Source organism: Hypanus sabinus, chromosome 23, assembly GCF_030144855.1.
Source record: "Hypanus sabinus isolate sHypSab1 chromosome 23, sHypSab1.hap1, whole genome shotgun sequence".
NCBI classification, from domain to species: domain Eukaryota; kingdom Metazoa; phylum Chordata; class Chondrichthyes; order Myliobatiformes; family Dasyatidae; genus Hypanus; species Hypanus sabinus.
In genome coordinates this window covers 10,447,278-10,469,479 of record NC_082728.1, presented here as the reverse complement: position 1 = coordinate 10,469,479, position 22,202 = coordinate 10,447,278, and the positions used below count along the sequence as shown (strand labels likewise).

The 22,202-nt window shown below is 54.7% G+C and overlaps 1 protein-coding gene across 2 annotated transcripts; it reads right to left on the bottom strand.

Moving 5' to 3' along the window:
• Window positions 1–640: 640 nt before the first annotated feature.
• On the bottom strand, window positions 641–22,188 carry sgsh (N-sulfoglucosamine sulfohydrolase (sulfamidase)). Of its 2 annotated transcripts, XM_059948353.1 has the most exons (8): window positions 22,054–22,188; window positions 20,859–21,019; window positions 19,948–20,053; window positions 15,266–15,416; window positions 9,420–9,576; window positions 5,028–5,109; window positions 3,934–4,137; window positions 641–2,398 (listed from the first exon to the last, which is right to left on the bottom strand). In XM_059948353.1, the coding sequence occupies exons 1-8, from the start codon at window positions 22,136–22,138 to the stop codon at window positions 1,827–1,829; spliced, it is 1,518 nt and encodes a 505-aa protein (XP_059804336.1). In that variant the 5' UTR covers window positions 22,139–22,188; the 3' UTR covers window positions 641–1,826. The 2 variants fall into 2 exon arrangements, with proteins under 2 accessions (XP_059804336.1, XP_059804337.1); XM_059948354.1 differs by lacking the exon at window positions 22,054–22,188 and having other exon boundaries at window positions 19,948–20,127; window positions 20,859–20,998.
• Window positions 22,189–22,202: the final 14 nt, after the last annotated feature.

The following is a 22,202-nucleotide window of genomic DNA, read 5'->3' as shown; positions in this document are numbered from 1 at the left end:
GTTACACTAGGGTGACTTGCAGGCTAGTGGTGGGAAGGAGCACCTTACCCCTCCTGTGGTAGAGACGTATCTCCACCCCACCACTTTACTAGCTGTGGCATAGTGCCACCCAGTCACTCCCACTTCACCTTTTCCTGGAATATTGCTGTGCACAATCTAATAAGCATGTTTCCATCAGAGATCAGGTTCGAAAGCTTGTGTTTCACCCCCTATGTTAAAGGTTTAATACAAATACAGTCTCATTGTTTAAATGTAACTTTAAAACGTCTACTCTTTGCAGGTTTTTACTTGTGCAAGCTGCCTTGTTCATTTCGGAAAGTTATCTTCCACACACACACGGTGCTTTATCTGGATGTGTCCAACAGCAGCTGAATCGTCAGCGTGGCTGTTTGCGTTTGATAAGGTGCTGTTGCTCTCTCTGTGATTTAGTACAGCTCGTTCTCATCGCAGCCCAGCTGAAGGCTGCTCCCCTTCCGCGCACAACGAGGCTGCCCAGCTGCAGATCGAAGCATGGCGTTCTGGGTGGGGCAGCCTGTGAGAAGGCCAACTCTGCCCAGCCCAGGCTGTGGAAGAGGGCGTGCCTCTCCTGCAGGGATCCGGCGCACATTGCAAAGAGTTAGCAGGCAGGTAGAGCAAGAGGCTGGGTTCAGATTCATTTATTTACAGTGAAGCGCACAGCGAAAGGTGTGATTTGTGTTAACAAGGATATGCTGGCAAGTGTTGCCACAGATTCTGCAGCCAGCACAACATCCTAACCAAGTTCAGCTGAATAATGCACCTCTCCCATCCACTCACGCGGACAGGTCTCCAACCACAGGACTGGCTGCCTCTGGGCCTCCGAGAGTCCCTGGCCCACAGCTGCATCTCGGGGGGGGGGGGCTTTGAGATTCGGGCCTATGCCTCCAACACTCGCCAGCTTCGGTCTTCGACCTTAAACTCCCAACCTCCAGACCTTGTCGACCTCTGGATATTGACCCCAGGTCTGGCTGATCATGGGATTTTGACCTCTGGACCTCGATCTCCGACCCCAAGACTCACCAATCTGGGAGGAGACAGGGACACCGCCCCTTGTGCCTCCTGCCTGCATGGACTACTGACCCGGGGGGGGAGGGCGGGAGAGAAGAGTGGCCTTTATTGGAAGAGGGTTGCGGTTTACAAAATAGGGAAATGTTTATAGCTGGAGGACTGTGTACAGTTTTGTTCCCTTTATTTAAGAAAGTATTCTGTGGCCTTTGAGGTAGAAGAGATTCTCTCAACTCCTGGCACGAGTTGCTCACGCAGTCGCAAGCAGCTAAAGAGATTAGATTGATGTTCCTCCGAGTTTAGAAGAATGACGGAGGGATATTATTGAAACATTATGAGCACCCGATAGGGCAGATGTGGAGATGCTTCCAGAGGTGGGAGAATTTTGAACAACAGAACAGAGTTACTAAGACGGGGGGGGGGGGGGGGGGTTGTTTATTTAACATGGGACCCTGTTTTAAACAAATCCAATAGCTTGGCCTCCAAGCCGTCTGTGGTGGTGAATTCCACAAATTCACCATCCTCTGGCTAAATCTCTGTTCTAAAGGGACATCCTTCTACTCTGAGGCTGTGCCATCAGGTTCTAGACTCTCCCACTACCGGAAACATCCTCTGCACGTCCGTTCTATCTAGGCCTTTCAGTATTCGACAGGTTTCAATGCGATCTTCCCCTCTTTCCTCTAAACTCCACCAAGTACAGACCCAGAGTCCTCAAATGCTGCTCATATGTTAACCATTTCATTCCTAGGGTCAAATAAGATGGACAACCGCGCCATTGTGCAAAGCCTTCAGTCTGTCCCGCCTCACAGCTGGTTGTACAGAGGCCTGCACTGCGGATCCAGCTTGTACGAGCCCTGGTCTTCCAGCACGCCCTCGGGAGCGCACACCCAGGGGTCGTCGGTCAGCCACTGCCACTTCTTCAGCTGCCCCTTCATACCCTCCAGCACCTCCTGATACCGGGGGTCGGAGGCAAGGTTGTGGGTCTCGACCGGGTCTGCCCGCAGGTCAAAGAGTTCCCACTGCTCCCGGTAGTAGTACTGGCGCAGGGATTTCTTCCAGTGGACCGGCAGGCCGGAGCGCGTGCGGTTCAGCAGATCCTGGAAGGTGGGAGAGAGGTAGAAGTCCTGGTCGATGGGGAAGGGCATCTTGAAGTGCAGGTTGTGGACCAGGCGGAACTGGAGCTGCTGAAGGGCCCTCATGGGGTAATACATGGTGACCTCATGGTGACTCTGACTGGCGTAGGCCGTCTGCCAGGGCTGCTCCGAGCTCAGGGCCGGAAGAATGGACTTGCCGGTTAGATGTACCGTCTTCTTCCCAAAGATACTGTAGGCGGGATAAGGGATGGAGAACCAGTCCAGGATGGTCGGAGTTATATCTGCGGAAGCAACGATCGAGATTATTTATTTAATTACGGGATACAGGATGCTAACGGGCCCTTCTGGCCAACAAGTCAGTGCTGCTCAATTCCACCTACGCTAACAATTAACCTTCTCACCTGTACGTCTTTGGAAAATGGGGGGGGGAGCCCACGTGGTCACCGGGAGAACGGACAAACCCCTTACAAGGGACGGTGGGATTTTAACCCGGGTCGCCTGTACTGTAAGGCGTTGAGCTAAACATTTCACTGCCGTGCCGCCCCACGGTAGCGCGATGGAACATCGTATACGTTACCAATTAATCTACCAACCCGTATGTCTTTGGAAAGTGGGGGGAACCCGGAGCACCCGGGGGGAAAACGTACACAGTGAGAACGTACAAACTCTTTACAGGCAGCCACAGGAATCGAACCCCTGTCACTGGTGTTATAAAGTGTTACACTAACTGCTACACTACCAAGCCGCTAATATCCCTTTATATGTGACAAAACATATGTGAATATAGTCCTCTGTAAAAATCTGGGGCACGTGTTTATAGCGGGGGTGCCTAAGACTTTTGCACAGTGCTGTAATAGTTTTATGTGTCGCTCTGTATTGCTGCAGCAAAAAAAAAACACATTTCATGAGGTATATGAGTAAGGATAAACCTGATTCTGATGTGGGTCTCTATTGTCGACAGAGAGGGAAGGGGGCAGGGAGAGGGGAATCATGGTTGGGAAAAGGGGACAGAGTGGGAAGCACCAGAGAGACGTTCTGTAAGGATCAATGAACCCGTTGTTTGGACCTTGCCTGGTATCCCAGCACACCTCCTCTGCCACCTGTCCCACACCCCTCCCACGGCACTCCACCCTCCCCATTCCCAACGTGCTTTGCTCCCGCCAGACTCTCAAACTCTCTCTCCGCACCGTGTTGACAAATACGGTATGTGCAGTATGTAAGTCTCGTTACATACTGTCTATGAGCCTAAGGCTATTGCACAGTACTGTGCATCTCTGTATGAGTGGCAGGAACGAGGTGGATGCTTGGTCGAGGGCTCGGAGAGGGCATGAGCTACGAGGAGAGATTGCAGAAACCTAGGTTCTTTTCTCTGGAGTGGCGGAAGCCGAGGGGAGGCCGGACAGAAGTTGATAGGGTTACGAGAGGCGCAGATAGATGAGCCGTGTATTCTCCAGGATCGAAAATGTCTAATAGTAGAGGACATGCATTTAAGGTGGGGTGGGGTGGGGTGGGGGGGAAATAATTCAAAGAAATGTGTGGGCAGGAGTTTACTTTCCTAAAAACAGTTTTGGAATGCACTGCCAGGGGCGTAGTGGAGGTGAACGTGAAATCCAGCAGCAGAGGGGAAGAAGAACTAGTTTAATTGGTTTGGCAACAACATAAGGGACCGGATGGCCTGTCACTGTGCTGTACCGTTCTGTTTTCTATGTAATGATAAGTGAATGAGGCACACCCCGCCCGTGGGGAAGGGGAGGTGCATTGACGGGGACCAAGGCTTCAGGCCCCGTTACCCCCGCTGCCGTGAGCCGCCACGTACCGAGCAGGCCGACGAAGGACCGGCTGACCTGACCCCATCGCTCCGGGTGCTCCGGAGAGTGGACCAACATGGGCTCGGCAACTCCGGGCTGGTACAGGTTGGTCCTCCCGTTGGGAAAGGGGATCCCGTTGTCCGAGCTGTAGATCACCAGTGTGTCGTTGGCGTGGCCGGCCCCCGAGAGCTCGTCCAGCACCAACCCAATTCCTGCAAACAGGACGAGCGGATAGGTCAAAGTTCAGAGTGATGCAAGAGATTCTGTGGCTGCTGGAAAAACAGGGTGACAGGCAGGAAGTGCTGGAGGAACTCAACAGGTTGGGCAGCGTCTATGGAGAGGAATAAACAATCGAGACCCTTCAGGGCTGGAAAGGAAAGGAGAAGCAGACAGAATAAGAAGGGGTGCTGGGGAGGGGAGGAGGAGGGGTGATAAGTGAAGCCAGGTGAGGGGAAAGGTGGGTGGGTGGGGAGGGTGATGAAGTAAGAAGCTGGGAGGTGATAGGTGGAAGAGGTAAAGGGCTGAAGAAGAAGGAATCTGATAGGAGAGGAGAGCGGACCATGGGAGAAAAGAGAAGGAAGAGGTGAAGCGAGGGCAGGTGGGGAGAAGAGGAGCAAGAAAGGAAATGGGAATTCATTTTCTTGCAGGCATTTACAAGAGAAAAGAAAAACTAGAATTTTGAGAAATGCATACATAAACAAGATCAAGATGCAAGTTTGTTTATGGTGTTTGCATTGAAACGTAGTGAAATGCATGGTGTGTGTTAACAACCATCACACCCGAGGATGTGCCGGGGGGGGGGGGGGGGGCAGCCTGCAAATATCGACACACTCTCCGACACCAACACAGTAAGCCTGCAGTGCTCGGCAGAACAACACAGAACACAAGAAGCAAGGAAACTACAGTGGCAAAACCAGTCTTGTTCCACACACAAACTCACTCTCTCACACACTGTCTTTCTCGGCTGGAATCGGACTTGTGCACGGACTGACTAACAACTAGTGCAGGAAGGAAGACGGACTGGGAACATGCGTTGCGGAGAGTCCTGGGAAGGGACCCCGTGGGCGGCAGAGCGCCGGTTCGGGAGCTGAAGATCACTGACCTTGGTCGAGACGGCTAATGGTGGTATACTGCGCAGCCAGGTCAGCACGGGACGCTGGCGTGTCCGGCAGGAAGGGAGGCACCTGGGGAAAGAGGAACGGCAGGAGGGAAGGGTTAAAAATAAAGCCTCATTTCTGTAGTGAATTTACCTCTACTTCAGGGTCCTGCCCCGTCCGAGCAGTACACTGAGTGACCGCACCCCCGTACCGGGGCAGCCAAGTCCAAGTTCAGTAAATCAAACATCCAGCAATTAATAACAGAGTGGCAGACAACGAGTGACCTGACTCAGGATGGGAGGGTTGTCCTCGGACAGGGTACTGAGCACTAAACGTCAGTGGGGGGCAGATATATAGAAGATATTAAGATGTAGGAACAGAATTAGGCCATCGAGTCTGCTCTGCCATTTCATCACGGCTGATCCAGTTCCCTCTCCGCCCCAAATCCCTGCCTTCTCCCCGCATCCCTTCATGTCCTGAGTAATCAAGAATCTGTCAACCTCTGGCCTCAATATACTCAATGACTTGGCCTCCACAGCCGTCTGTGGCAACGGATTCCAGATTCACCACTCCCTGACTAAAGAAATTCCTCCATTCTAATGGACATATCACTAATTAATCACCCACCACACGCCCTCTTCTCAACCGAGAAGGAGATACAGGAGCCTGAAGGCACACGCTCAGCGATTCAGGAACAGCTTCTTCCCCTCTGCCATCCGATTCCTAAATGGACATTGAACCCATGGGCACTACCTCACTTTTTATTTATCTGCTTTTGCACTATTTTTAATTTTACCATTTAATATACATAATTGAATTTTTCTCTATATTAATCTGATATGCTTACTGGAAACAGTACAAGACTGCATACTCTTCTGGTCTTCCTGAATCATACTGTCAAGTGTGTCAGACTGTCTACCATTATTAGATTTTATAAAGAAATGCATTAAAATTAAAAAGGTAGCGGCCAGAATGGACTCAAAACAAAATAAAAGTTACTTTTATAAAATCTTTAGAGAAGAGAATTCTGATGGGTTAATATGAAGACATTTAAGTTTATATAAGGCTTTGGGATGTATGGTAGCAAATCTGGATACTTATTATAGACTAAGTAAAATGAGTTAGCACAGTATTGTGGGCTGAATGGCCTGTTCCTGTGCTGTTTTCTACTATGATCTATATCATGTATTGCATTGAACTGCTGCTGCTAAGTTAATAAATTTCACGACATATAATCCTGATTCAGATGCTGTCCTCTGGCCTTAGACTTCCCCCACCAGAGGAAACATCTACTCTATCTTGGCCTTTCACCATTCGATAGGTTTCAACGAGATGAGATTTCCCCCCCTCCCCCACCCCCGGTTCAGCCCCAGAGCCATCAAACACTCCTCGTATATGGATGATATCTCTCCTGCCATGGGGGTGGGGGGGGGGTGGAGAGGGGAACAGAACCAGGGATCACGGTCTCAAAATTCAAGAGGGGGGCTTTCAGGACCGAATTGGGCAGAACTTCATTTTCCAGAGGCTTGGAATGATCTTCCCAGGAGGGGTTTGTCGAGGCTGGTTCAGGAAGGAGATTGATGGGTTTTTGGGTATTAAGGGACATGGGCTTGATGCATGGAAGTTGGAACTGGATTAGTAATCCCACACGTGCCATGATACAGAGAAACACTTGCCCTGCAGAGTTATTTCCTTATTGAGTGAAACAGCAGAACAGGCCAGGAACTGCACTGCCTATTTAACCCTACCCTAACCACGGGACAATTTACAGTGGCCAATTAACCTACTAACCAGTACGTCTCTGGACTATGGACGTGCAATCTCCTTACAGACAGTGCCAGAACCAAACTCCAACATCCACAACAGCCCAAGCTGCAAATGACCTGTGATAATGGCGTGGTCAAACTATCACTCCATGCGTCGAGCTACAACCGGGTAAATCAACAACAACGCTCCAAAGGTGGCTGAGGCTTGTTACTGAACAGCAGAGCAGGCACGAGGGGCTGAATAGCCTCCCTGTGTTTCCACGTACTGTACCCCATGTTTGTTAAAAAGATTACCTTGGATGTCCTTCACTCAGGGGTTTCCCCGATCTCCATCTCCTCACCACTGTAATTCCTGAATTGAGCAACATCTCCCAGTCCTTGTCTGGACTGGGTCAATCCTCGTTCCTCACCACCTTTCCCTGCTTGGGAACATCCATCCTCCCATTCCACAACTCACCAAAGCTTTGACTTCCTACAGTTTCTTTGCTTCCTAATCCCTCAGGTTGTCAACCAACCATCAGGTCCTTGAAATGACCTGTACAACCCGAATTCTACCTCAGCAATGTAGAACTACAGACCACCTCGAACACTAACACGGACTTGTCTCTAATTGTGTGCTTCATTCGCACCGATTTCTGGTTTTAGTTTTTTTTTGTTCTTCATTGTCTTAAATAATTTACGTATACTCAGTGGCCACTTTATTAGGTACCTCCTGTATCTAATAAAGTGGCCAGTGAGTGTATGTTCATGGTCTTCTACACACCACTGTTGTAACATGTGGTTATTTGAGTTACTGTCACCTTCCTGTCAGCCTGAACCAGTCTGGCCATTCTCCTCTGACCTCTCTCATTAGCAAGGCGTTTTAACCCACAGAACTGCTGCTCACTGGATGCTTTTTGTTTCTCACTCCATTCTCTGTAAACTCTGGAGACTTGTGTGTGAAAATCCCAGGAAGTCAGCAGTTTCTGAGATACTCAAACCACCCCGTCTGGCACCAACATTCATTCCACAGTCAAAGTCACTTCGATCATATTTCTTCCCTGTTCTGATGTTCGGTCTGAACAACAACTGAACCTCTTGACCGTGTCTGCATGCTTTAGTGCATTGAGTTGCTGCAAGATGATTGGCTGGTTCTATATTTGCATTAATGAGATGTACAGGTGCATCCAGTAAAGTGGCCACCGAGTGCACATTTTGTTTACAGCTTGCGTTCTGCGTGTTGTCGGTGGAGCTGCTGTCCCTCACTGTACTTGTCCTCACGACAACGCGCCCAACCGGACTGGCCTCAGAGACCTGAGAGACTGTCCATGTTGAAATCCTGAGCCACAGCCAATCTGCCAGTGGAACTCGGGGGCCGAGCAGCATCACGAGGGGAAAGGAACTGTCAACATTTATATTCAGACAGGTGCTGGCAAAAGGCCAGTGACATCATGAAGGGTCTCACCCACCCTGCTCATAGACTGTTTGTCCCACTCCCATCAGGGAGGAGGCTACGTAGCATCCACACCAGGACCACCAGACTCAAAAATAGTTACTTTGCCCAAGCAGTGAGGCTGATCAACACCTCCACCCACTAACCCACCCTCCACACCCCCAGCCACCACTACCTTATCATTTCCTGTCAGTCATCATATGTACAGACACTCCTGTGTCTAGAATCACTTTACGGACACGCAATCAACCTGTGTATACAACCTATCTTGTGTATTTATAGTAATTGTGTTTTTGAATTATTATTGTGTTCTTTATCTTCTGTGGGTGTTTTTGTGCTGCATCAGATCGGGAGGAACAATTGTTTCATTCTCCTTTACACTTGTACGGGAAATTACTTTAAACAATTTTGAATGTTTCTCCCCGTAACCTTTAACTAATTAAATACCTATCAATTTCTGCTATTAATACACCCAATGACTTGGCTTCTACAGTCGTCTGTGGCATTGAATTCCACAGATTCACCACCCTCCGGCTAAAGAAATTTCTCCTCATCTCTGTTCTAAATGGGTGTCCCTCTATTCTGAGGCTGTGTCCTCTGGTCTTAAGACTCCCCCGCCATAGAAAACTCTAGCTAGGCCTTTCAACATTCAATAGGTTTCAATGAGAACATGTCTCATTTTTTTAAACTTCAATAAGTACAGGCCCAGAGCCATGAAACACTCCTCATACATTAAGCCCTTTCATTCCAAAAGATCATTCTCGTAATCCCTCCTCTGGACCCTCTCCAATGCCAGCACATCTTTTTGTAGGATATGGGACCTAAAACTACTCATGATACTCCAATGTTGAGGCCTGCTCCACACCTCAACAGGAACTCGTCCTCCCCCTCCCCAAACACTAGAATCTAGGTGAAGACAGAACACATTCCGGGTGCCTGGACAGACGCACCCTCCCTCACAGGCCTTCCCCTACTGGCGCCTTTCGTTATGGGGGCTTTGGGAGGCAGGAAATGCTGCTGAAACCCCGTCTCCAGGTAAAGCACCAGACACAGTGGACGCAGTGACCTGGTGGGAGTGCAGACAAGGGACCTTTGTGCTGTGCGGAGGGACGTGGAGTAGGCAGGCGTGGATCCCAGCTCCTGCAAGGCCTCACAGGAGTGAGAGCAGAGGGTCACACCACACGCGGCCTCTCACCTACCTTCACCTGCTCCGGAGTGTAATACTGCGGCTTCCAGTCCGGGATCCAGCCCATCCCGGGCTCCCCATTCCCAAACTTCTCACAGAAGACCCCATACAGGGGGTGGGAATGTCCACAACGATGCGGATCGTGGAAGGCCACGTACAGAAAGAATGGCCTGAGGCAAAAAAAAAACACACAGGGAAGGGGGTATTTAAGCAGTCCTGAGATGTAGGCCCAGGGAGGTGGACAACACTCCCACATCGAGATGTAGGCCCAGGGAGGGAGACACCCCCCCACACTGAGACGCAGGCCCAGGGAGGGAGACACCTCCCACACTGAGACGTAGGCCCAGGGAGGGAGACACCCCCCCACACTGAGACGCAGGCCCAGGGAGGGAGACACCTCCCACACCGAGACGCAGGCCCAGGGAGGGAGACACCCCCCCACACCGAGACGCAGTCCCAGGGAGGGAGACACCCCCCACACTGAGACGCAGTCCCAGGGAGGGAGACACCCCCCCCCCCCATACTGAGATGCAGGCCCAGGGAGGGAGACACCCCCCACACCAAAACGCAGGCCCAGGGAGGGAGACACCCCTTCACACTGAGACGCAGGCCCAGGGAGGGAGACACCCCCCACACCGAGACGCAGGCCCAGGGAGGGAGACACCCCCCCACACCGAGACGCAGGCCCAGGGAGGGAGACACCCCCCACACCGAGACGCAGGCCCAGGGAGGGAGACACCCCCCACATGAGACGCAGGCCCAGGGAGGGAGACACCCCCCACACCGAGACGCAGGCCCAGGGAGGGAGACACCCCCCACATGAGACGCAGGCCCAGGGAGGTGGACGCTCATTTTCCAAAGCACACGCCAAGGAAGAGTAAAATCTCTCACCAAGACAGTTCAAGACACACCATTGGTTAACAGTCCCTGACGTCCCCGTCAGTGAGTCAGAAAACCCCCCACACCGAAACACACATCAGGATGCAGAGGAGATTTAGCAGGATGCTGCCGGGATTGGATAGCAGGCCTTATGAGGGCAGGCTGGGCGAGGGGTTTTCTCTTCGGAGACATGACTCGATAGAAGTGTACAAGTTGTTAAGAGGCATCGGTGAAGTGGACAGGGACAGACTTCTTCCCCGAGCGGAAATTCAGGGGGCACAGTGACTGGAGGAAACAAGGGTGGATCTCAGAGGTAGTGTTTTTCAAAAACACAGAGTGTGGTGAGTACATGGAATGAGCTGGGGAGGTGGTAGAGACAGACATATTAATTTATGAAACACTTAGCTGGGCACATGGATGATAGACAAAGTGTAACTTACCTTGGAGTGGGTTAAAGGGCTAGCACAACATCATGGACCGAAGGGCCTGTTTTGGGCTGCTCTGCTCAATGCTCTGTGTCTCCCCAGGGGTGTACTGAGTGTGCTGCCCGTGTCCCGCAGTCGGACAAACCCAGCCTGTCTGGGGCACCACACCCACCCACTGCCCATGTCCCGCAGTCGGACAAGCCCACCCTGTCTGGGGCACCACACCCACCCACTGCCCCCACCGTCAGTCGGACAAACCCACCCTGTCTGGGGTACCACACCCACCCACTGCCCATGTCCCGCGGTCGGACAAGCCCAGCCTGTCTGGGGCACCACACCCACCCACTGCCCATGTCCCGCGGTCGGACAAGCCCAGCCCGTCTGGGGCACCACACCCACCCACTGCCCATGTCCCGCGGTCGGACAAACCCACCCTGTCTGGGGCACCACACCCACCCACTGCCCATGTCCCGCGGTCGGACAAGCCCACCCTGTCTGGGGCACCACACCCACCCACTGCCCATGTCCCGCAGTCGGACAAGCCCACCCTGTCTGGGGCACCACACCCACCTGCTGCCCGTGTCCCGCAGTCGGACAAGCCCAGCCCGTCTGGGGCACCACACCCACCCACTGCCCATGTCCCGCAGTCGGACAAGCCCACCCTGTCTGGGGTACCACACCCACCCACTGCCCATGTCCCGCGGTCGGACAAGCCCAGCCCGTCTGGGGCACCACACCCACCCACTGCCCATGTCCCGCGGTCGGACAAGCCCAGCCCGTCTGGGGCACCACACCCACCCACTGCCCATGTCCCGCGGTCGGACAAGCCCAGCCCGTCTGGGGCAGCACACCCACCCACTGCCCATGTCCCGCGGTTGGACAAGCCCAGCCCGTCTGGGGCACCACACCCACCCACTGCCCATGTCCCGCGGTTGGACAAGCCCACCCTGTCTGGGGAACCACACCCACCCACTGCCCCCACCGTCAGTCAGACAAGCCCAGCCCGTCTGGGGCACCACACCCACCCACTGCCCATGTCCCGCGGTCGGACAAGCTCAGCCCGTCTGGGGCAGCACACCCACCCACTGCCCATGTCCCGCAGTCGGACAAGCCCAGCCCGTCTGGGGCACCACACCCACCCACTGCCCGTGTCCCGCGGTCGGACAAGCCCACCCTGTCTGGGGCACCACACCCACCCACTGCCCATGTCCCGCGGTCGGACAAGCCCAGCCCGTCTGGGGCACCACACCCACCCACTGCCCGTGTCCCGCGGTCGGACAAGCCCACCTTGTCTGAGGCACCACACCCACCCACTGCCCATGTCCCGCGGTCGGACAAGCCCAGCCTGTCTGGGGTACCACACCCACCTGCTGCCCGTGTCCCGCAGTCGGACAAGCACAGCCCGTCTGGGGCACCACACCCACCCACTGCCCATGTCCCGCGGTCGGACAAGCCCAGCCTGTCTGGGGCACCACACCCACCCACTGCCCATGTCCCGCAGTCGGACAAGCCCACCCTGTCTGGGGCACCACACCCACCCACTGCCCATGTCCCGCAGTCGGACAAGCCCAGCCCGTCTGGGGTACCACACCCACCTGCTGCCCGTGTCCCGCAGTCGGACAAGCCCAGCCTGTCTGGGGTACCACACCCACCCACTGCCCATGTCCCGCAGTCGGACAAACCCAGCACGTCTGGGGCACCACACCCACCCACTGCCCATGTCCCGCAGTCGGACAAGCCCAGCCCGTCTGGGGCAGCACACCCACCCACTGCCCATGTCCCGCGGTCGGACAAGCCCTGCCCGTCTGGGGCAGCACACCCACCCACTGCCCATGTCCCGCGGTCGGACAAGCCCAGCCCGTCTGGGGCAGCACACCCACCCACTGCCCATGTCCCGCAGTCGGACAAGCCCAGCCCGTCTGAGGCACCACACCCACCCACTGCCCATGTCCCGCGGTCGGACAAGCCCAGCCTGTCTGGGGTACCACACCCACCTGCTGCCCGTGTCCCGCAGTCGGACAAGCCCACCCTGTCTGGGGCACCACACCCACCCACTGCCCATGTCCCGCGGTCGGACAAGCCCAGCCCGTCTGGGGCACCACACCCACCCACTGCCCCCACTGTCAGTCGGACAAGCCCACCCTGTCTGGGGCACCACACCCACCCACTGCCCATGTCCCGCAGTCGGACAAGCCCAGCCCGTCTGGGGCACCACACCCACCCACTGCCCATGTCCCGCGGTCGGACAAGCCCAGCCTGTCTGGGGTACCACACCCACCTGCTGCCCGTGTCCCGCAGTCGGACAAGCCCACCCTGTCTGGGGCAGCACACCCACCCACTGCCCATGTCCCGCGGTCGGACAAGCCCACCCTGTCTGGGGCACCACACCCACCCACTGCCCATGTCCCGCAGTCGGACAAGCCCACCCTGTCTGGGGCACCACACCCACCCACTGCCCATGTCCCGCGGTCGGACAAGCCCAGCCCGTCTGGGGTACCACACCCACCTGCTGCCCGTGTCCCGCAGTCGGACAAGCCCACCCTGTCTGGGGCAGCACACCCACCCACTGCCCATGTCCCGCGGTCGGACAAGCCCACCCTGTCTGGGGCACCACACCCACCCACTGCCCATGTCCCGCAGTCGGACAAGCCCACCCTGTCTGGGGCACCACACCCACCCACTGCCCATGTCCCGCGGTCGGACAAGCCCAGCCCGTCTGGGGTACCACACCCACCTGCTGCCCGTGTCCCGCAGTCGGACAAGCCCACCCTGTCTGGGGCAGCACACCCACCTGCTGCCCATGTCCCGCAGTCGGACAAGCCCAGCCCGTCTGGGGCAGCACACCCACCCGCTGCCCGTGTCCCGCAGTCGGACAAGCCCAGCCCGTCTGGGGCAGCACACCCACCCACTGCCCATGTCCCGCGGTCGGACAAGCCCAGCCCGTCTGGGGCAGCACACCCACCCACTGCCCATGTCCCGCGGTCGGACAAGCCCAGCCCGTCTGGGGCAGCACACCCACCCACTGCCCATGTCCCGCAGTCGGACAAGCCCAGCCCGTCTGGGGCACCACACCCACCCACTGCCCATGTCCCGCGGTCGGACAAGCCCAGCCTGTCTGGGGTACCACACCCACCTGCTGCCCGTGTCCCGCAGTCGGACAAGCCCACCCTGTCTGGGGCACCACACCCACCCACTGCCCATGTCCCGCGGTCGGACAAGCCCAGCCCGTCTGGGGCACCACACCCACCCACTGCCCCCACTGTCAGTCGGACAAGCCCACCCTGTCTGGGGCACCACACCCACCCACTGCCCATGTCCCGCAGTCGGACAAGCCCAGCCCGTCTGGGGCACCACACCCACCCACTGCCCATGTCCCGCGGTCGGACAAGCCCAGCCTGTCTGGGGTACCACACCCACCTGCTGCCCGTGTCCCGCAGTCGGACAAGCCCACCCTGTCTGGGGCAGCACACCCACCCACTGCCCATGTCCCGCGGTCTGACAAGCCCACCCTGTCTGGGGCACCACACCCACCCACTGCCCATGTCCCGCAGTCGGACAAGCTCAGCCCGTCTGGGGTACCACACCCACCTGCTGCCCGTGTCCCGCAGTCGGACAAGCCCAGCCCGTCTGGGGCACCACACCCACCCACTGCCCATGTCCCGCAGTCGGACAAGCCCAGCCCGTCTGGGGTACCACACCCACCTGCTGCCCATGTCCCACAGTCGGACAAGCCCAGCCTGTCTGGGGCACCACACCCACCCACTGCCCATGTCCCGCAGTCGGACAAGCCCACCCTGTCTGGGGCACCACACCCACCCACTGCCCGTGTCCCGCAGTCGGACAAGCTCAGCCCGTCTGGGGTACCACACCCACCTGCTGCCCGTGTCCCGCAGTCGGACAAGCCCAGCCTGTCTGGGGCAGCACACCCACCCACTGCCCATGTTCCGCGGTCGGACAAGCCCAGCCCGTCTGGGGCACCACACCCACCCACTGCCCCCACTGTCAGTCGGACAAGCCCAGCCCGTCTGGGGCACCACACCCACCCACTGCCCATGTCCCGCGGTCGGACAAGCCCAGCCCGTCTGGGGCACCACACCCACCCACTGCCCGTGTCCCGCAGTCGGACAAGCCCAGCCCCTCTGGGGTACCACACCCACCTGCTGCCCGTGTCCCGCAGTCGGACAAGCTCAGCCCGTCTGGGGCACCACACCCACCTGCTGCCCGTGTCCCGCAGTCGGACAAGCCCAGCCCCTCTGGGGTACCACACCCACCTGCTGCCCGTGTCCCGCAGTCGGACAAGCTCAGCCCGTCTGGGGTACCACACCCACCCACTGCCCATGTCCCGCGGTCGGACAAGCCCAGCCCGTCTGGGGCACCACACCCACCCACTGCCCCCACTGTCAGTCGGACAAGCCCAGCCCCTCTGGGGCAGCACACCCACCCACTGCCCATGTCCCGCAGTCGGACAAGCCCAGCCCGTCTGGGGCACCACACCCACCCACTGCCCATGTCCCGCAGTCGGACAAGCCCAGCCCCTCTGGGGCACCACACCCACCTGCTGCCCGTGTCCCGCAGGAAGGTCCTGACCAGCTGTTTGATCCGGGTGATGTTGCGGCCCACCTGCAGGATGGAATGATTCTCCTCTGTTTGCGCGTAGTCAAAGGGGTAGACAGACTCCGGCCCAATGTGCTTCTTCCCGATTATCCCTGAAGGAGCAGAGGGGATGTTAGGAAGTGTGCTGTCCCGGCTGGGTGGGGTTGGAATTCAGAAGCCACCACTCCGCACGGGAGCACAAACGACAACTGAACCGATGTGGGGGTTGGGGGGGGGGGGGACACGGTAACACGCAGAGCCTGGTGTCTGCAGCCCAACCTATAAGCCACAGTGCCTTGTATGTAGAACATGTGTTCAGTATACTGCACGTGGCTGAGCAGGCAAGCCAAAACGCGGTGTGTGTCAAAGATTATCCTCGAGTTATGACATTAAAGATACCATAATTATAGATTCTGGCCTCTTACCTCTTCTCCTCCCCTGCCTATTGCCACTCCCCCCGGTGATCGTCCTCCTTCCCCTTCTCCCACAGTCCACCCTCCCTCTCCTATCAAATTCCTTCTTCTCCGGCCCTTTACCTTTCCCACCTACACGGCTTTACCTATCACCATCGAGCTGGTCCTCCTTCCCCTCCCCACACCTTTTTATTCTGGAACCTTTCTGAAGGAGGGTCTCTGTCACAGTGTTGACTGTTTATTCCTCTCCACAGATGCTGCCTGACCTGCTGAGTCCATCCTGCATTTTATTTTCGAGATACAACATGGAACAGGCCCTTTGAGGTATGCCGCCCAGCAGCTAACCTCGAGTTAACCCGAGCCTAATCACAGGACAACTTACAGTGACCAATTAACTTACCAACCAGTACGGCTTTGGATTGTGGGACGAAACCGGAGCACCCAGAGGAAACCCTCAAGGTCACAGGGAGAACATACGTACTCCTTACAGACAGCGGTGAGGATTGAACCCAGGTCGCTGGTACCGTAAAGCGTTGCGCTAACCGCTTGGCTACTGTGCCACCCCAACATCAGGCAGATTCTAGAGACCTGGAGCAACAGAGTGCATGTTGTTCTGAATTTCCACCCTCTGCTTATAACTAGGGACTGAGCTTATAACTCGGGACTAACTAAAATGAGAACCAGCCTTCAGGGGTTAAAACCCATTCACAAATCCTAAATGATGCTTTGTGTTTAGAAATCAGTCTTTGGGTGCATGACATTCTACTGCTCCTGCTATTAGCAAATTGTGCAGGGTGTATCCCTGCCATTTAAAGGCAAAGTGCAGGAGAGACAGCCAACCTTCTGATAAATTAATTTTCAATCTCTCACTGCTACGGTCGGAAGTTCCTTTTTGCTTCCAAAGGGCAACATTTATAGCAGTGGCTCGAGAAGAGCATGTGAGCTGCCTTAATGACTATTGTCCAGTATCACTCACATCTACAGTGATGAAGTGCTTTGAGAGGTTGGACATGTTTAAAATCAACTCCGGTCTCAGCAAGGACCTGGATCCACTGCAACTTGCCTTTCGTTGCAACAGGTCCATGACAGACGCGATCCCAACGGCTCTTTGCACGGCCTTAGATCACCTGGACAATACAAACACCTATGTCAGGATGCTGCTTATTGACTGTAGCTCAGAGTTTAATGCCATCATTCCTATAGTCCTGATTGAAAAGCTTCAGAATCTGGGCCTCTGTACCTCCCTCTGCAACTGGATCCCTCATTTCCTGACTGGAAGTCCACAATCTGTGCGGATTGGTGATAACATCTCCTCCTCGCTGACAATCAACACCGGTGCACCTCAGGGGTGTGTGCTTAGCCCACTGCTCTACTCTCTATATACCCATGACTGTGTGGCTAGGCATAGCTCAAATACCATCTATAAAGCTGCTGATGATACAAACATTATTGGCAGAATCTCAGATGGACGTACAGGAGCAAGACATACCAGCTAGTTGAGTGGTGCTGCAGCAACAACCTGGCACTCAACGTCACTAAGACCAAAGGGCTGATTGCGGACTTCAGGAAGGGTAGGAAGAGGGAAGACAAACCAATCGTCATAGAGGGATCAGAAGAGGAGAGAGTGAATAATTTCAAGTTCCTGGTTGTCAAGATCTCTGAGGATCTAACCTGGTCCCAACATATCGAAGCAGTTATAAAGAAGACAGCGGCTATATTTCATTAGCCGTTTGGTTTGTCACATAAAACACTCAAAAACTTCTCTAGATGTACCACAGAGAGCATTCGGACAGGCTGCATCACTGACTCCTGTGTGGGGGTGGGGGCAAGGGGGCTACTCCACAGGACTGAAAGAAGCTACAGAAAGTTGTAAAATTCATCATAAAAACATTGAAAACCTACAGCACAATACAGGCCCTTCGGCCCACGATGCTGTGCCGAACACGTCCCTACCTGAGAACTACCTAGGCTTGCCCACGGCCCACTATTTTTCTAAGCTTCACGTATCCATCCAGGAGTCTCTTAAGAGACCCTATTGTTTCCGCCTCCATCACCGTCGCCGGCAGCCCATTCCACGCACTCACCACTCTCTGCGTACCCCTGACATCTCCTCTGTACCTTCTTCAAAGCACCTTAAAATTATGCCCTCTCGTGCTAGCAATTTCAGCCCTGGGGAAAAGCCTCTGACCATTCACATGATCAATGCCTCTCATTATCTGGTACACCTCTATCAGGTCACCTCTCATCCTCCGTCGCTCCAAGGAGAAAAGGCCGAGTTCACTCAACCTATTCTCATAAGGCATGCTCCTCAATCCAGGCAACATCCTTGTAAATCTCCTCTGCACCCTTTCTATGGTTTCCACTTTCATCCTATAGTGAGGTGACCAGAACTGAGCACAGTACTCCAAGTGGGGTCTGACCAGGGTCCTATATAGCTGCAACATTACCTCTCGGCTCCTAACCTCAATCCCACGATTGATGAAGGCCAATGCACCATCTGCCTTCTTATCCACAGATTCAACCAGCGCAGCAGCTTTGAGTGTCCTATGGACTCGGGCCCTAAGATCCCTCTGATCCTCCACACTGCCAAGAGTCTTACCATATTATCAATATTCCCAAGATGGCCGCACAACGCAGCTTGCAGTGGCCACTCCGGAACTGATTATCTTTTATTTGTGAAGTGGGGTGCTGTGCGCAATCATAATGAATTGAAAATGGACGTGGGAGCACGGAGGATCATCGGGAAATCTCCAGGAAGACCTTCTTCATCGCTGCTGCTGCTGTGAGGTCCGGGACTCTGCTGGGAAGAACAGGCCCCCAGTCCTCGGGGTCGCGTTGCCAATGGCCGGTGGTGGGGCCGTCTTAATACTCTTGGCAGAGGATGGTGCTCGAAGAAGCTGTGCCGGAGGGGATGGTCGTCGGCTCGGAGGTTGGACGGACTCGGAGTCCGCTGCGGTCAGGTCGCTTTCATTGTGTGCTGTGTCTGCGAGGCTGGGTTGGGCGGCGCCGTGGAAGTCCATAGCGGGGGTATTCCCTTCTGCTGCCGGCATGGGATGGCGAGTCTGTCAGTACCCTGGGGACTTGTGGAAACTGTGTGGTGATTTCTTTTGAACTTATAGTCCTTTAACATCTTTGGACTATTTTTACTGTGCCCATAATCTGTTTTTTATCAATTATGCTATTGTTTGCACTGTTGTAACTGTATGTTGTGACTATGTGGTTTTGTGCAGGTCTTGTAGCTTTAGTTTTTGGTCTTGTTTTGTCTGATGGGTTTGTAGTTCCTTTCCGGGGAATGTGCTAAGACAGTAGCGCGATATTAATACGCAGCAGCCTCTCCGGACTCTGGATTGGGGATTGCCAAATGTTATGTGGATTTTCTGGTGTAGTCTGTTTTGTCGTGTGCTTTTGTGATATCATTCTGGAGGAACGTTGTCTCACTTTTTAACTGCATTGCATTTGTGGTTTCTAAATGACAATAATCTGAATCTGAATTAATACTATATTCAGCCACCATATTTGACCTACAAATCAGCTCCATCTTGGGTACTAGCCTCCGCAGCGTCCAAGACATCTTCAAGGAAATGCACGCTCACCCAAGTGTGTTGCATGTACAGTAGCTTACACACGGCATGACACACTGGGTGCTGCGGTTGGTGTGGAGCTAGTACATCTCGGCCATTCCGGAGTTTCAATTCCACCTGTCGTTCCGTAAGGAGTCTCTGTACGTCCTCCCCGTGGAGTGCGTGGGTTTTCCCGGGTCCTCCACAGTCCAAAGGTGTACCAGGTTGGTAAATTGTCCTGGGAGTAGGTTAGGGTTAATCGGGGTCAGGGGTTACTGTGGCGACATGGCTTGAAGGGCCGAACGGCCAGAAGGGCTTACCCCCGTGATGTTTTGGTAAATAAATAAACATTGTCAGCAGCCCGCTACGGGGAGGGAAACACTCTCCAGACTGAGTTACAGAGCTGCCTGCGGAATAGACAAGGCACTGAATAGAGGGTATATACCAGAGGTTTGGTATCAGGGTCAGTAACACTGTAATTCCCGCCACTGTCTGAAAGGAGTTTGTACGTTCTCCCCGCAACCGCGTGGGTCTCCTCCAGGGGCTCCGGTTCCCTCCCACAGCCCAGAGTTACATGGGTTAGTAGGTTAATTGGACACATGGGCGGCGCGGGCTCGGTGGGTACAGCACTGTCTCCCCGAGTAAAAATAAATAACGTTCAAGGCCCTCACCGGTTCTGATCCCAGCCTGACTGAGCAGCAACGGTAAACTTCGGACACCATCGAAGGAGTTGAAGTGGTGAACGCCTTGGTGCAGTCCGTACATTCCATTCTGATGCTACCAGAGTTCAAGGTAAGATTTATTACCAGAGTACATACAACCCGAGACTCTTTCCCTGCAGATTAACAGATCTATAGAACAGTAACAGTAAACAGGATCAACAAACAACAAACTGTGCAAATGCAGATATAAACAAATAGCAATAAATAACGAGCATGAAATAACAAGATTAAAAAAAGTCCTTAAATGAGTGCAGCTATCCTCTTTTGCTCAAGAACCTGATGGTTGAGGGGTAGTAACTGTTCTTGAACCTGGTGGTGAGAGTCCTGAGGCTCTTGTACCTTCTACCTGATGGCAGCAGCGAGAAAAGAGCACGGCCTGGGTGGTGAGGATCTTTGATGACGGATGCTGCTTTCCTACGGCAATGTTTCGTGTCGATGTGCTCAATGGTTGGGAGGGCTTTACTGGGCCGAATCCACTATGTTTTGTAGGATTTTCCTCTCAAAGACTTTGGTGTTCTCATACCCATCAGCACACATAGAAGTCTGCCAAGGTTTTGACTTTCAGCAGACTCCTGACCATTAGAGGCATGACTCAGCACTGAGTACAGGAAGTACCGACCGCAAAACAAGCATCCAGATCCCTGCGTTAACTCTTCGTCCCCGTCACGTGGGTCTGCGTGAGCACCACCCCCCAGGCACAAGGGCCCGTGCGGTGCTCTGAGTCTTGAGCCCCCGCTTGCGCCAGCGGGTTGCCTTCGCGCCGGCCAGCGTGCACGCGAGGCACTTCCCCCTCGCGGGATCTCGCGTGCGCTCGACAGACCCCCCCCCCCCCCGCACTTCCGTCCCGCGTGCCGACATACCTGCGGCAGCCCGGTGAGAATGGCAGAGCGGCTGGGGGAGCAGCTGCTGACGGACGAGAAGGCGTTGCTGAAGATGACGCTGCGTTTTGCCAGGCGGTTGAGGTTCGGCGTCCTGATGGCCGTGTTGTTGTACACCTCGCTCTCGAACCCCGCGTCGTCAGCTGTGGGAATGACGGTGTTAAATGCTGAGCCATAGTCAATGAACAGCGTCCTAACGTATGTGTTTGTATTGACCGGTGGTCTAAAGCCGTGTGGAGGGCCATTGAGATTACATCTGCTGTTGACCTATTGTGACAAAAGGCAAACTGCAGTGGGTCCAGTCCTTGATGAGGTAGGAGTTCAGTCTAGTCATGACCGACCTCTCAAAGCATTTCATCACTGTCGTGATACCAGCCAAAAGTCATGAAGGGAGCCCACATTATTCTTCTTTGGCACTGGTATAACTGTTGCCTTTCTGAAGCAAGTGGGAACTTCCGCCCATAGCAGAGAGAGGTTGAGAACGCCCTTGAATGCTCCCACTAGTTAGTTGACACAGGTTCTCAGAGCCTTACCAGGAGTTTTCCTTCTCCTCGATGAACTCCAACTACAACTGACAAGCCCCATCTGCCAAAAGCGACTGGTTTTGAGGCACCAGTAACCCACCTTTGCCCCCTTCACCAGTCAGTAGAAACAGTTCCATCAGATATAGGAGCTGAGCCACATGTGAAGGCCAGGAGCTGGACTTGGTTGTCAGAGGCCATTGGGAACATTTAATAGGTAGTGGGAGCTTGTCCCCATTAGCACCCCGGCTGTATCTGTTAACCGTGGCTGTTAAAGGCTCAGAGGTGCTAACCATCAAGTCCGAGTCTAGCTAGTTGTCCTTGGTTTGCAATGGCATTGGCACCACTGACCCCCCCACCAACCCCACCACTGTCGACATCCTGGGGTGGAACAGCATGAGATGGGACCCCTGTCTCCTACAACCCAGATCCTTTCTGGCACCTCACCTCCCCAATCCAGGGTCCCCTCTTGCAGCGAGTGAGGGCAACTCCAACAACTCTCCAGAAGTTTAACACCATCCGGAACAAAGCAGACCGTTAGCAACTCTAAACCTTCGTCCCCCGAGAAGGCATTGTGCACCTTTTTTATAGTACACGGGGGAGGGGGGTAAAGTCAGTCAGAGGGGTGGGGAGATATTGAGAGATGAGGTCCTCACCTATGATCAGAAGCACATTCCTCTTCTTCTGCTGAGCCCAAGAACGACTGATCCCCAAGAGGAGCCAGACCCAGAAGGTTATCATTGCGTACCGGAGTACCTGTAACTTTAATGACCAGCGCGCACTGTTCCTCGATCTGCTCGCAGCC